Genomic DNA, 16,265 nt, shown 5'->3' with positions numbered 1-16,265 from the left:
CAACATTTAATACTAGAGAGAAAACAATTTTCCAATCTGAAGACGAAATTCAGCCTCACCAAATAGCCAAACCTATTTCTCCCCCAATCTATCAGGCAACCAACAGAGTTAACAGGTGGGTATCAACGAAGAAACGAGAATGCTCACCTCCATTTCATACATAGGGGGCCCAAGGATGTCTTTCAGAGCATGGAAGTCAATCAAAATTGGCATTTCAGGTGGGAGAGCCAAGTCGGTAGTGTCACTGACAGGGTCGGATTTTCCATCTTCTAAGAGGTGTTCTTTGCAACCTAAGGGAGAAAAGTTTACTCAAGAACACTCAGAGATGTACAGGATGAGAATTCATTATCAGCAAACATCAAACAGAAGCTCAGTGGATTCCTAGTAGTTCAGTCACCTTTATACATGTATTAAGGCACAAAAATTCACCTTGTGTATCTGTGGAACACAACAGAAGAATCAGTCTCTCAAGAGCCCCTGAGGATGACACAGTGCGTCGCTCTGTTCAGTTACTCTTACTTGCTTGTCCTCATCTCCCCCAAGCAGCAACCTTGCCTGTCTTCTTTTCAACCATTATATTAAGCTAAGAGCAATGCCTGGTTGGAGGCCCTTAGAGGCCAGACACTCAAGGGTCAGATGCATAGATCAACGTGTACAATTCTCTGTGAAATCAACACAATTTAAACTGTTCAAGCCCTTCTTCAGAGGAGTTCCATCAGCTGTCCCATTTCTATCGGGCAATGAGAACTTGGAAATGACAGAACCCATAGAAGCAATGCCTCTTGCGTAAACATACAGCTCAACTCCAAGGTTACTATTTTCCAATAAAAACAAATATAATTGTCAGTGCCTGGTAAGAGAACATGAAGCCTGGCTTGAAACCCCTGTAATAATGGACCATTTCCTTTACCTGCCTAAGAGCCCTGGTTGCTGACATCTTGTCAAAGGACTGACTCATTGTGGTTGGGATTAGACATCCGGGGAACAGGAGCCAGCTGCCCTAGCAGACCTTCTCTACTGGTCTTTGTAATTTCAATCTGAGTAAAGAAAAATGTTACTTACGTCTATAGCCAGAAACCAAAAATGAGAAGAGGTTTAAAAATGTACGAAATATCTGGCTCTATTCAGCTTCATTCCCTGCTTTTCTTTTCCTTTAGTTCTGTCATAATTCTTCTAGCTCTTGTTCTGTCTCACAAAGTGTTTTAAAAAACATTTTTCTTTTATTACTTTCTTTACATACACCCTTCCTTCTGGAGATGATTACTGTATATATTAACATACATGATAATTATAAAGTCACCTAAACATTGTATATTCATATGTATTTATTCTAGCTTTGCTATGATCCTTCTGATACATCATGAATTTAAAAGTATTATTTTCTACTAACTCTTTTCTTTTCAAAAGTGATTACTGAATATGTTTAATAATATTAGACCTTAATTTTAGACTCCAATGATAACTGGACACATCCTAGAGTGTCCCCAAAAGATCTCCGTGTCTTGCGGCCTTGTTGTAAAGTCAGGGTGAAGGCCTCTGTTGGCTTACTCTCCTGCTGGACCCTACAGGGCTCCTCTTCAAGACTGAATTGTGAGTGAAAATGGACAACAGCTCAGACTTTTTCCTACCTGCTGGCTACTTGACTTTATACAAAGAATTAAAGAGAAAACTCTGTAGACTGCAAAGTGCAATGCACACACGGTACCCCAAGTGTGGGTGTTAACTTACAGATAATCTCACAGGCCTACTTCTTCAACGTCACTTGATCTTTGGCTCAATCAGATTCTGAGAAGTCTTCCCTGATCTTTCCAACTTCTTACAGTGCTTACTTATCTGTTTCACAAAATCGATTCCTGGGTTACTCGGTGGCACGTGGGAGATTTTCTGCCTGCTGCTCTGTCTGCAGCAACATCAATGATCGAGGGTGGGAAGGCACTTAAATCTACAGTTTAGCTACACACAGATCTCAGAGCGGAACAGAAAGCAGGTGTCATTGCTTAATTAAAATTAATGCACAGAAAAAAAAGCACTACTGTCTAGGGTTACTGTACACTAAAAATGAAGGGCTCTGAAACTCGAGCTGATGCCTAGAAGAGGCTGCAAGTTTCTTTAGCCTGTTGTGTTTTGTGTCGGGCTTTCCTGAGATCTGATTACAGTTGCCAGTCTGGAACTCACTATCACAGGAGGAAGGAAAACTGGATGGGTGAAAGCCAATCCACATTTATGTAATCAATGCTTTGGGACATCCCATCGCTTTCCAAGTGGAGTAGTGAATTCAGTGCTTTGAGCACAGAGAGGGTGGGGGTGGGAAGAGCTACTTCTAATGCGACTAGACCTTACAATGCAAAGGATGGCCATTCACTCCAGGCTCTAGGCACAGCAGCTGGGTGATGAAAAAGCAATAACCTTAAAACTAATCTGTGCTTTGAGATGTTCCATCATGGAACACAAGCCTAGAGAACTAAAGCTTCATGTCAAGGAAATGCTGCCAGCCAATCAGGAAACACAGGCTGGCACTGGATTTCAAGAGCCATCTGCCGCACCTTTGATGTTGTGCAGTTGCCGGGTCGTGTCTGACTCTTTTGTGACCCCATGGACTACTGCCCACCAGGCTCCTCTCTGTCCATGGGATTTTCCAGGCAAGAGTGTTGGAGTGGGTTGCCATTTCCTCCTCCTTCAGATTCCTCCTTCTTCAGATTCCTCCTCAGGAATCTTCCCAACCCAGGGACTGAACCCGTGTCTCCTGCATTGGCAGGTGGATTCTTTACCACTGAGCCACCAGGGAAGCCCCTACTGTACCTTGCGTAACACAAAGCGAGTAAGGAAATGAAAGTAAGGAAGTGTACACAGAGTGTACACTTTGATTCCTCATTAAACGTCATCTCACCAACATGCCATTCCAGGAATCAGGCCCAGGTTAGAGCTGAACCCTGAGTCCTCAAATAAGCTTTCAGTACTCAACTCAAATGCCCCGTTCTCCCTTGTCAGAAGGGATCAGCACCAAGAGAAGACAGTGGCAGAGTCCCTGGGACTCATAATTGGCCTTGCTCCAGATCACAACATTCATGCCAGATGGACTTTCTAAGGCACAGCAAACAACAACAAGAGAACAAGGGCCCTGTCCCGCAAATCCTTCCTGCTGGAACTGCACAGTTAACCTTCTTCTATGCCCTTATCTTGGGGTAAAACAGTGGTTCTTAACAAATGGGTAACAGTCACATGAAAAAATGATTATTTCACCAAGAAGCTTTTTAAAAAAATAATATTTATTTTTATTTATTTATTTGGCTTCACTGGGTCTTAGTTGCAGTGAGGATCTAGTTCCCTGACCAGGGATTGAACCCAGGTCCCGGCACTGGGGTCTTAGCCATTGGGCCACCAGAGAAGCCCAAGAAGTTTAAATTATAAAAGCCAAGTTACATTTTCTGGTTACCAAATTAAAGTAACCAATAAAGTTTAAAAAATGACAAACATTTCTTCAACATTAAAGAGAATGGAGAGATCTTCTCAAATACTACTGCTTATGGAAATATAAGTTGATTCAATCTTCCTGGAAAGCCATTTATCAATATATTGAAAGTTCCTAAATATTCATAATCTCACACTCAGTGATTCTATTTCTCAGGAACCTATCTTTAACTTTAAACAAATGTTTAGGTAACAAATCTACTCACTGTAGCACTATTTTTAACAGCAAAAAATTAGATCCAATATAAAGATGTAACATTAGGAGCATGATTAAGTAAACTGTGGTACACCCATGGATCTAATAAAATACTATACAGTCACTAAAACTGCTTTCTAAGTGTTCTTTTTTAATAATTTTTTCCCTAAGTGTTTTTAAGTGATGCAAGAAAAGCCTTCTCATGCCATGAATCTTACTAATATAAAAGTATATAAGAATGAAGTTATATAATCCAAAATGTTAATACAAGCTGTTCCCTGAGTTATGAGGTTAAGATTACATGATGAGATAGTCAATAAATAAAAGTCTCCAATCTTGGCTCTGGCTTCCTAGTTGGCCTTGAAAAAAGCTACTTTACTTCTCCATATCTGGTTTTCCAATCAGTAAAACCATAACTATTATAGTAACCCTTAGAGAGTTGCTGGGAGAATTTGATAATGCTAAAAGCTTTACTATGCATAAATGAAAAACTGAATTATATAGAGCAGTATTTAACACAGACTTCTAAGACCCACATGTCTTATTCCATAGCCCATTTCACTGGAAGAAAACAAAAAGCTTTCTGTACCCCAACCCCACCCAGGGTCCCACAGCCAGGGCTTTGACCACACATGACTGTAGGGGATGACATAAATTATTTTTTCTATTCTATTTAAGAAAATAGAAAAAGATACCAAGACTCAAGACTCTGCCCCATGCTTCTCATCAGTATTATCAGCCCGTCCTGAGTCTAACTCAGGACATAGCCAGGGTGGTCAGGGCATAACCAAGGGGCTGAATGGCATGAAGGTGGCAGACAAGCAGACAGCACGAGAGGCTGAACCTGCAAGGCACTTGCTCTGCCAGCACAGCACATGTGGACCTTGGTGCGGCAAGGGCGAACCTCGACGTCAGCACAGCTGCTACCAAAGGATATTCTACAGCTGAGGACTCCTGGGTGCGAGGGGTAGCAGGTGGGTGTAGCCTTCCAAAGCAGCTGTCACCAGGACACGATCAGGTGATACTTCCCAACCACTTTTCCCATCAGAGAAACACGATTTACATAAACAAGCCCTAGCGCCAAAGAATCACTGTGGGAAGGAGGGACAATGGAAGGTCCTAAGAGAGGAGGAGGACATGAGGGAGAACAGAGGGGTGTAATACCTCAGCAAAGTCCAGTAGCTTTCTTGTTTGTTTAAAAAAAGCTTCTTACCTTTTGAACAAATCTTGCAGCAAATGGTGTCTCTGAGCAAGTGATCCAACCAAGGGAAAGTAGCAAGAGGCCAGGAACAGGTACCAACACCAACCGCTTACTCCCCAGAACGTGGCAGAAAGAAAAATCCACCCTACCACATACAGCCCCAGGTTATCTACAATCATCTTTACTCAAGACAGAACCTTGCAGGTATCACTTATTATTCTCCATATTCTGCTTAACTTGAAGCATATGCTACACTCAATAGCCCACTCTCATGAGTTCAAAAGCTACATTTTGTGGTATAGACATAAAACGAACCCCTTTTTCTAGATTATGAAAGAAAAAGTATTCATTTTAATGAATAAAGGTTTTTTTTTTTTAAACTCATTTGGGGTAGGGATGGAGGAGAGGATGGGGTGTACAATACTGTTGACTGCAACCAGCAATCAAGTAACAGGGGTGACTCAGACACAGAGGGTTAATTCTCCAAAGGAACAAATGCTACCTGTTCCTGTCACACTAATATGATGTCTCCAAGAACGTCCAGATCTCATTCTGAGGCTTAGCAGAATTCAGGAAGTGTCAGGAAATTCAAGTACAGAATGGAACCATGATCCATTAAAATTTAAGAACTAGGCAGAAAGTAAAAAGTCTGGTCCAATCCTTCATTTTATACTCCAGGAAAGTGATGGAAGATTGAGCAAATCTCCTGACGTCCACAGTAAATCACAGACAGCCTTGGGATTCTGGATGTCCGGTTAAGGGCACAGTTTGTTCTAGCTGAAGTCGGGTTGAGGAAAGCTGCCTGTAGCTCAGGAGTTCCTTGACAAGTAGCCTGGTGGCAAATTTAGAGGTCAGATTACTTTTTCCTGACTGAAAATAATAAACTCATCTGCCATCACATACACATTCCCTTCTATGCCTGTTGTCAGAAAAAACCGTGAAAGACTTAAAAAAGAGCAAAACACAGATTACTGGGCGAGCGGTCCAGTGTGTCCTTCCAGGCTGTGCCTTGGTGCCTTTCAGCTATTTTCCTGTAAGCTGTAGGAAACTAACAGTAACAGAGATGATTCCTATCCACAGAAATGAAAAAGTATTTTGTCCTCTCCCTCTCCCAAGAAGCTGGTTTTGCAAATTAATTTCAGCATTCCTGATCACCTATATAGATGTTTATGTTTTGGATTCTCCATGGAACCAGATCTTACTAAGATCGATCTTACTGATTCTCTCATTAATAAATGAGTTCATTTAAATCTTTAACACGTGTTCATTTTATATCTGTGTAACAGTGATGATTTTGCCATTAAAAATTGTCCTTTAATACTGAACAAAAACAAATCTTTCTAAAAAGTGACCAATTCCCACAGGAGTCAACCCTTAAGCTGACATGTTTAGATTTAAAGACTTTAGGGCCTCAGACAGATACACCAAATTGCTTTAGATACAAAAACATGAACTTCCCATTTTTGGTATTCCTGATTTGGGGTAGATCCTCAGAAACATCCAGGAGAGGCACAACTGATCCTCTTTATCTCCAAGAGGCCTTGGAGTCAGACAGCTTGGATTTGTGGTCCATTTCTTACAAGTTGGTATGATTTGGGGAAACTTCCTTTCTGGGGGGTAACTCTCTTTATTATGAGAATATGTATGTAACATACTGTTGCATTTTAGCCACTTGAACTGTACAATTTGGTGGCATTAAATACATTCACAATGTTGTTGCAACCTTCACCACTATCTATACCTGAAACTTTATCATCTGCATATCAACTCTGAACCCATTAAATTGTAACTTCCCATTCTTTCACTCCCACATGCAACTGGCAACCTCTATTCTACTTTTCTGTCTCAATGAATTCGCCTATCCAAGCAACTGCATATTAAGTGGACTTCTATAATACTTGTCCTTCAGGGTCTGGTTTGTTTTACTTAAGCATAATATTTTCTAAGTCTAGTCATGTTGTAGAATATATATCAAAAATTTCCTTTTCATGGCTGAATAATATTCCATTGTATGCAGACACCACATTTTGTTTATTCATCTGCTGATGGACACTTGGGGTGTTTTCATCTTTTGGCTGTAGTGAATAATGCTGCCATGAACACTGCTATCATTCCTGCTTTGGCCTCTTTTGGATATACACCTAAAAGTGGAATTGCCTGGTTACAAGGTAGTTCTATGTTTAACTTTCTGAAAAACTGATGGACTGTTTTCCACAGCAGCTGCACCACTTTATATTCCCATTAGCACTGCACAAATGTTTCGATTTCTCCACAACCTCAGCAATGCGTGGCTTTTTATTCTCCATTTTATTTCATTACAGCCATCACACTGCATATGAAGTAATGGCTCACTGTAGTTTCATCTGCATTTATCTAATGGCTAACAATGGCAGGCATCTTTCCATGTGCTTACGGGCCATTTGCCCATTTTCTTTGGAAAAAGTGTCTATTTAGGTCTTTTGACTATTTCTGAACTGGGTTGTTTTTTGTTGGTTGAGTTGTAGGCGTTCTTTATGCATTCTGGATGTTAATCTCTTGTCAGTCACATAATTTGCAAATATTTCCTCCCATTCTATAGGGTTTTTTCTTACTTTCTTACGTCTTTTAATGCACTAAAGTTTTTAATTTTGATGAAGCTCAATTTACTTATTTACTTTTGTTACCTGTGCTTTTGGTTCCATATCCATGAAGTCATTGCCAAATCTAATGTCATGAAGATTTCCCCATTGTTTTATTCTGGATGCTTAATAATTTTAGCTCTTAAGTTTAGGTTACTGATCAATTTTTAGTCAACTTTTATATATATTATAAGGTAAAGGTCCAAATTCATCCTTTTGCATGTGAATATTCAGTATTCCCAGCAACAGTTTGCTGAAAACACTTTGCTTTCCCTACTGATCTACGCATCCTTATTAAAAATCAACTGACCACATATGTGAGCCTTTCTTTCTGTTCTATTTGTCCCGCTGGCTTATATATGTCTGTCTTTATGCCAGTACCATACCACCTAATTACTGTAGCTTTTTAGAAAGTTCAAAGTCAGGACATGTGAGTCCTATATTTTGTTCTTCTTTTTCAAAGATTGTTTTGGCTATCTGGGGCCCACTGAAATTTCACATGAATTTGAAGACTGGCTTTTCCATTTCTCTGAGAAAGGATGCTGAAGTTTTGGAAGAAAGACTGCATTGAATCTATAGATCTCAACAATGTTAAGTCTTCCTATTCATGAACACAGGATATCCTTCCATTTATTTGGGTCTTAAAAAATTTCTTTCCATCAATGTTTTGTAGTTTCTAGCCTACCAGTCTTTTGCCTCCTTGATGAGATTTATTCTTTAGTATTTAAGTTTTTTAGATATTACTGTAAATGGAACTGCCTTTTAAATTTCATTTTCAGACTATTAATTTCCCTAAGCCCTTTAAGCTCCATTTCCTCATCTGAAAAGAGAGAAATGGTATGTACACTGCAAATAGTTGTTATATGGATAATGGATACAGGATATATAGGAATAATGAAATCATAGTATAGCTTCTAAGGTTAGGCTTGGAGCTGTTCAGCCTAAATTAAAATCTGACATTTACTAGCTGTGAACTTTGGGACTTTATTTAATCTTCTGTACCTTAGTCTTCTCATCTGTAAAATGGGCCTAAAAATAATATCTATCTTATAGGATCATTAAGAGGATTAAATGAGTAAATACACGTAAAGTGCTTAGGAAGGAGTCTAGCAAACAGCAGGAACTTTATAAATGACAGTTAGCCTTCTTGCCTGAATTATCACAGAGCCTTCTAATTTGGTTTCTCTTCCTAGTTTCCTATTATTCATTTTATTCACTCTTTGTAAATGAATTTTTCAAATCACGACTCTAATTACATTATTTCCAGACTTAAATATCTTTACTAGGTTTTCATTACAAATTAAACAGATTAACTTCCAAGAGTTGCATTCAAGATCTACCATCATACAGTGTCAAATTACCTTTCTAATCAAAGCTCCCACTGAAATGCCTTTTAACTGAAAGAGAACATAACCACCACCCATAACTCGACTAACATTTAAGGAACACAATCCAGGGTAAGAAACTTCACCCTAGAGCCCCTACCTGCAAAATGTCAGATTACAAGCACTCTAATCTTACCACATCAATTCATCACAAGTGCTTCATACAAAACAGGTATTCAATTATGGTTTGCTGAATTATTCTGAATTTTCCTACTGCATTCTTTTTTTGAAAATGTTATTGGAGTACAGTTGATTTACAATGTTGTATTAGTTTTAGGTGTTAGGCACAGTGACTGCCTATTGCATTCTTAAATCTTAGTAACATGTGTGGACAAATGACAAGTCACCAAAACACTTCATCACTACTTGATTTGCCAAGAAATTACCAGATTTTTAATGCTGACTTTGTCAAGTAAATATAAAGATTTTTAATAAATGAAAATTTACACTGTAATAAAATTATTACTGAATGATTACATTTTTTTCTTGAAAGTTGAATCCAATCACACTGGGCTCCTGAATCCTGAAGCAGAGGCAAAATGAAACTTACAGACTGGCTCAACTGTATTCGTGTGCAGAGTGTAGGATGTGTGCTACTAGGTGTATTAACAGGAAGTTGGCAGAGAGGTCATGCATGGACCAATGAATGGGAATACTGTTTACATCTCAACTCCTTAGCATACATGGGAATGTAAACATGGATCCAGACCCCATTTAGCTATAAAGGAAAAGATTTGTATGGCTGTAGTTACAAAACCAAAAAAAAAAAAATTTAAAACCCTGAGTAGTCTACTTTAAAAATTGAGATGTGATGCTGAGATTATAAGTGACTTTGTTATTTCTTACAAGACAGTAGAAGTCTGTGCCTCAAAGCTGAACTGACCACAGATAAAAGCATCTAAGAGCCTTCTCTTAGGAAGGCAGAAAGGAGAACAAAACTCCTAAAAACAATCCAGAAAAACCTGAATATCTTCAACTATATAATTTGTCTGTCAGTTTCAGGTTAATCTTTTCCAGAAAACCATTTTCCCAGCCAGAGGAAGTGTGCTGAATGCAACTGAGATTCAAGTTACTGACCCTGGCTGCCAAGGCATTTGTGCCTGCATATTTTCAATCTGTTTTTCTTTCTTTTTTTTTTTAAAAAAAAGGAACTAGTCATAATAGAGAAATCTGTGGATCAAATGCCCAGAAAAACCTTCATGCTAGCAATAAACTCTTTCAAGCCCTTTCTGCCAATACTTTCTTCATTATTTGGGGGATCTACTAAACATTTCTATATAATAACTGTTGAGATAAAGATGGACATTATGATTGTGAACCATCTCTCATCTATTCATGAAAATAAAGAACATCAAAAAAGGTATCTGGAAAACTTTTCCCCCCATCTATTTCAATGAATTTTGAGATGTAAATAAATGACTATTTTGTCTCAATTTACTAAAACCAAATTTTAAAAGCTACGATATTTATAATAAATCAAATGAAGCTTTCAATGATCAATTCAATGCCTCTACAGCACTTTAAAAACCAGCATTTATCCCACATCTAAATATTATTTGTTTATATCTACCTCCCCCAATGGACTACCTGTTACAAATTCTCTTTCATTTCCTGCCCAGAATCCAATCTAGAACCTAGCATATCGTAAGTGTTCAGTGACTGTTAGTTGACTCACTGAATAAATCAGTGCTATACAATGGTCCAAAATATACGACCCTAACTTTGTACCAGACAAGAGAGCTTGTATCCTGTCTCCCAGGGATTTTTTTATTTTTTTTTTTTTTTTTGGGCATTAATAGATCTCATTTCCTGTGTCAGAGATTCAAAAAATAGTCTTGGGGAACTACTTGGATTAGCAGTTAAGAAGCGGAGACCGTCTGTAGCTTTTTTTAAAGTAGGTATTATTTTACTACCTTGTAACTTAAGGCTGGTTTTGATAATATATGTCAATGCCACCCAAAAGCCACTGCAACTTTCTACATGATTCATTAAGTGGAACAATGACTTTTTAATTCGTTGTCAATATCTGATTTTCCTGTTTCCAAATACAGTTTAAATAGCAAACATTTATTTGTCTCTTATCATATGTAACTAGGGTTTTTCCTTTATTCCAGCTTCCTGACAGTCTACATAGTCGAACAAATCTCTCTTAAACCAGGCCAGTACTGAAGAGGGAACAATCAGTGAATCAGCATAAGCATCAGAACAGAATATAGAGTATCTTCATGATACGGGAGTACATTCCAACATGACATTTTCATCTCAACATTAGAACACCACTTGGTTTTGGATGTCTGGACACAACATACTGCCTAATATCCCTACAAATGTCAAGGATTTAGCATAGAAAGTCTTAATCTCTAAATTTAATTGGATCTTGGTTTGCAAAATCCAATTAGCTGTAATAGAACCCTACAAACTCCCAAGACTTCAGAACCACCAGCAAGCCAGGCAGGTGCCCTGGGACTGAAACTCTCTCTTAAATCCATATTCCTTAACAGTTAACCTTAGCTGTTTCTTTGACTATTAGAAAACTTTATTTGTCCTGAGTCACTAATACAGTCGAAGGAAAGATAAGCATGAACAGATGAAGAAAGACTTTACTAAAAATGCAAAAGTGAACCAAAACTTCTTGGCCCTATCTGTGCACCCTGGGTCTTTAATAAGAAACCAGCTCTAGTTTGATGGATGGATACTCAACAGTACAAACTTAATGCTGGCTTAGAAAAACCCTTCTGATAATAAAGTGTCTTAGACTGTAATGACTATTGAACTGCTACAGCCTTTTAAGACAGTAAATTCTGTAAGGATGAGCAGAAATTCTCAAAGCTGTGCCGTTTAAAAATTAGGAAAATGTAGACCAATTTAAATTCAGCCCCCATAGCAACACCAAAACTGTGGCCTCTCACACTCTGTTCAAAGACCTCTTAACATCAGATGGAGGCATTTTTTCAGAAACTGAAAATCGGACTTCTGAGTATTATTGTAACAATCTAAAATAAACAGCTCAAGCATCTGGTCTGTGGTTTTGGGTTCAGAGGCAAGCACACAAATTACTCTCTCTTTTTTGTTCTAACACTAGCCAGAAAGGAAGATACGGGATTTAGGTTAAAATGTTTGAGGATTTTCATATGTAACTGGAACCAAGTAATAAGAAACGCCTCAATTACCCTCACTTCATTAAAAACAGCTAGCAAAGTTTTTATGTGCTAAAACAAAACAAACAAGAACAGTATCAATAAAATCCATCCTCATTAAAAGCTGGCTAAATAAAGGTTGTTTCAGTTGTTACTAAAGAATCATTCATTTGCTTGTGGGTCTCATTAAGCTTTTCTCCCCTCAAGGCCTACCCAATTGTGCTTATCTGTTTTTGCCGCACAGCAATTTCCACTCTCTATTAACAACCCAAACCAAAGGTTTTCTTTAAAACTCTAAACAAACTATTTTAATCTTCAGGAATGGGGGGGGTTGTATTATCAGAAATGAAATGTATAATAACTTTCTTTAAAATAAGTTAAAAAAAAAAGTCTGTGCGAGCCAGCTCTCAAGACGGTCCCCAGTGGCCCTACCCCGTGGAGTGCCATCTCTACGAGGATTGGCAGGTGTGACCCACAGAGCGTGGCAGAGTGAGGATTACAAAAGCCTGCAGCTTCTGTTGCGAGCTCTCCATTTCTTCCCTAGCACAATTCTCTCACTAACGGACGCCAGCAGCCATGTCCTAAGCCTAGCGAGAGGCCAACGTGGCGAGAAGCTGCACACCTGGCCATCAGTCAGCAAGGAACCCAGGTTGTTACGCGATGTTGTGATTTTAAGAAGTATTTCTCATCTTGATCTGACCACCACTGTGGCTCACAACCCCCAAGGCCTTTAGAATATCCTAAGTATTGACAGTGATAAAGGTATCTTTCGTTATGTGAATGAGGTGACTTCCAGGAGTACGAGGGCTGGAACTTTCTTTCCCACTCCCTGATTTCTGGGGAGAGGGGCAGGGCCTGAGGTTGAAGAAGTCACCACTGGCCAATGATCTAGTTAATCACAACTAAGCAATGAAGCCTCCATAAAACCCCAAAGCAGAGCTCTTTGGTCCATCTTTGGAGAGCTTCCCTGTGCCCGTCTGTTGGACCCCAGGCTCCGTGAGGACAGAGGCTCCTTTGTTCTGGCCCTGGCCTATGTAGTTGATTCATACTCTTTAATATCCTTTCATAGTAAACCGGTAATCTACTGGGTCAAAGGGGTCTCCTGAGTTTGGTGAGCCGTTCCAGCAAATTAATGAAGGCGGAGGAGGAGGCCGTGGCAACCTCCAGTTTGAGCCAGTTGGTCAGAAGTCCAGGTAATAACCTGGGCTTGTGACTTGTCTCTGAGTGAAGGGCAGTCTAGTGAGGCTGAGCCCTTTGTCTGTGGAACAGAACGCTGTCTCCGGGTGGGTAGTGTCAGAACTGAGTTGAATTCGTGGACCCAGTTGGTGTCCCCGAACTGTCAGCGCGGGAAAGCACCCACACATGCACTGGACTCGGGTCTGGAACCCTTTTCAGCTCACAGCCACGTTAGCGAGCCTGGAGGCACATCCGCCTTGAGCTGAACCTCCGCTGGCTACAGCTTGATGAGAACCTCACAAGAGGTCTCAAGCCAGAACTGCCCAGCTAAACTGCTCCTGTGTGCCAGACCCACAGACACAGTGAGATGACAAATGTTTGCTAACTTCTGGGGCACTAAGTACAACTTTTGCCTTACCAAGTTTTGGAGGAATCTGTCACACAGCACTGAACAATGTAAAAATCCAAAAGATAAAGGGACAGATCCCATTTGGACAGAAGACTGTTCCAAGAAGTCAAAGACAAAAGAACTTAGCGAAAAGTTACACAAAGCTCAGAAGTTACTTCCTGAAGACATTATTATACATAGTGTTTTCATACGGAGAAGGCAATGGCACCCCACTCCAGTACTTTTGCCTAGAAAATCCCATGGACGGAGGAGCCTGGTGGGCTGCAGTCCATGGGGTCGCTAGAGTCTGACACGACTGAGCGACTTCACTTTCACTTTTCGCTTTCATGCATTGGAGAAGGAAATGGCAACCCACTCCAGTGTTCTTGCCTGGAGAATCCCGGGTATGGGGGAGCCTGGTGGGCTGCCGTCTCTGGGGTCGCACAGAGTCGGACACACGACTGAAGCGACTTAGCAGCAGCAGCAGCAGCAGCAGTGTTTTCATAAATAAAAGAAACCAATGACATTAGACAAGAGAATGGATATGCTTCAGATTTGGAGATGACAAGTAGTTGGGGAAAAAGAGCTGAAAAAGAATCAAAGGGAGACTTGTTTCTCCTGCAGGAACAGCTTCCTGTTTTGGTTACAAAGGAGCCACGCTTAAAATAACCACTGTGAAGTATGCTGAGGGCTTGAGAAGTCAATGCCAGGAAGCCACAACAAAGAGCTGAAAGCAGCTCGACAGAAGAGGATTCCTTCGGAGGAAAGGACCCAAGAAAGGCTAAGGGAAAAGCCACCCTAGCAGATGAGTGGGATGTGCGGCGAGGAAGGCCCGTCGGAATGACGCTCTTCCCCGGCATCTCCTCCCGCCCCCGCCTGCCCTGGCACAGAGCAGACCCGCTGCTGCAGGCAGGAGGACCCCTCTCCCTCAGCCAGCACACTCCTGCCAACGGCCGAGAGTGCAGACACCTAGGAGAATTAAAACTAAAGAAGGCAGAAAACAGTGCCATAAACTTTGAATATTTTATTTTGACGCATTTTTAAATGTGAAGTCGCCTAGAAAGGATATCAAAAATTAAGGATATTGTTATCTGCCTGCTTCCACTATATTCCATTGATTTCACTGTCCTACATATGGCAAACGAATCAGAGAACCAATACATGTTGAAATGCAACTCAGTCAAACTGCGATCCAGACTGAACTAGAGAAAACTGTCGTAGAGATCTACGGTCTAGCCAACCCGATGTTTTGTGGTCAGCAAGGGGCCCAGGGCATCTATCATGAGGGGATAGGCATGTTTTCACTGACATTAAATCCTATTGCTTCTGACTCATACCACCCAACCACTTAACCCTTTTTCCAAACTACAGCTTCTGTTTTCCTATGGACTGGGAAGTAGATGGCTAAGGTTATAAAGATGTGTCTGTTAACAGTTAAAAAGGCAAGGCTTAGTCTTTACTGGGGAATTTTGTGAAGGGACTTACAAATTCAATCAAGAGTCAAATTAGACAGCTTACTGAGAATCCTACTCAACTGAGATTTTACAGCCATCAATCAAGTGGCCCAAATGTACAAAACAAAAGCTAAAGAGACTGGCAATTCTTCACAGGCTTTTTCTCCTGATCCCTTTGTCTAGCACCACCATTTCTTTTCAACGTTCTCCTAGAGGTCCCTACTAGTTCACTAGGAAAGAACTGAAATAAAAGCTATAATGATCAGAAAAGAAAAAGTAAAAACGGACATTATTTGCATTTGTGATAGCTGATGGTATATGTAGGGCTTCCCTGGTGGCTCAGACGGTAAAGAATCTGCCTGTATTGCGGGATACCTGGGTTAGATCCCTGAGTTGGGATGGTCCCCTGGAGGAGGGCATGGCAACCCACTCTAGCATCTTTGCCTGGAGAATCCCCATGGACAGAAGAGTCTGGTGGGCTACAGTCCATGGGGTTGCAAAGAGTCGGACACGACTGAGTGAAAATTAAAAAAAATCAGTGTTTCAATTTGGCAAGTCTGCTGGATACAAGTCAATATAGTATTCTCATAGAGTAACCATAAGAATTAGAAAATTAAAAATATTATCTACAATAATATACACACATAACACATACAAACAAGATCAATTAACTAGGAATATATCTAAAGAAAAAATATGCAAAAGCTCACCACTACAACTATTAAAACACTTAAAAACATTTATTAAGACTTAAATAAATGAAGCTAATCATGAATTAGAAGACTTGCTATATCAAATTATCAATTCTCCCCAAACTGATTTATAGATGCAATCACAATCAAAATATCAGAAGGTGTTATTTAGCCTCCAATTAAAATAAATAAATTTTAAAAAAAGGTGTCATTTATTTAGTGATTTACTGGTACAGAGTCACCAAGCTGATTCTAAAATTAATACAGATATTTGATGAACCTACATACAATAGCCAAAGCAATCTTGAAGAAAAACAAAGCTGGAGGATTTACACTACTAGGCATCAAGACCAACTGAGATATAGTCATTCTTGAAACCAAGTATGATGCCAACACTGGAAATTTCATCCCAGGCCCAAAGTACCCATCTACTTACCGTAAGTCAGCTAGTTTAATTCATTTTTCCTTTATGTGTTTATCTGAGATCTCCATAACATAACCACATACATACTGCCTGAAGTGACATTTTAAAGTTTATCCATAACAACAT

General features: G+C 39.8%; 1 protein-coding gene across 1 annotated transcript in view; it reads right to left on the bottom strand.

Annotated features, from left to right (window-relative positions):
• The window catches only part of LONP2 (lon peptidase 2, peroxisomal), an 85,039-nt gene that overhangs the window by 13,328 nt on the left and 55,446 nt on the right, over nt 1-16,265 (bottom strand). The window contains exon 12 of the mRNA XM_006043878.4: nt 148-290. Within this exon, the coding sequence (XP_006043940.4) occupies nt 148-290 (143 nt within the window). The remainder of the gene's footprint in view (nt 1-147; nt 291-16,265) is intronic.

Source organism: Bubalus bubalis, chromosome 18 (assembly GCF_019923935.1).
Source record: "Bubalus bubalis isolate 160015118507 breed Murrah chromosome 18, NDDB_SH_1, whole genome shotgun sequence".
Lineage (NCBI taxonomy): Eukaryota > Metazoa > Chordata > Mammalia > Artiodactyla > Bovidae > Bubalus > Bubalus bubalis.
The sequence above is the reverse complement of the archived record's forward strand: the minus strand, read 5'-3'. Positions and strand labels throughout refer to the sequence as shown.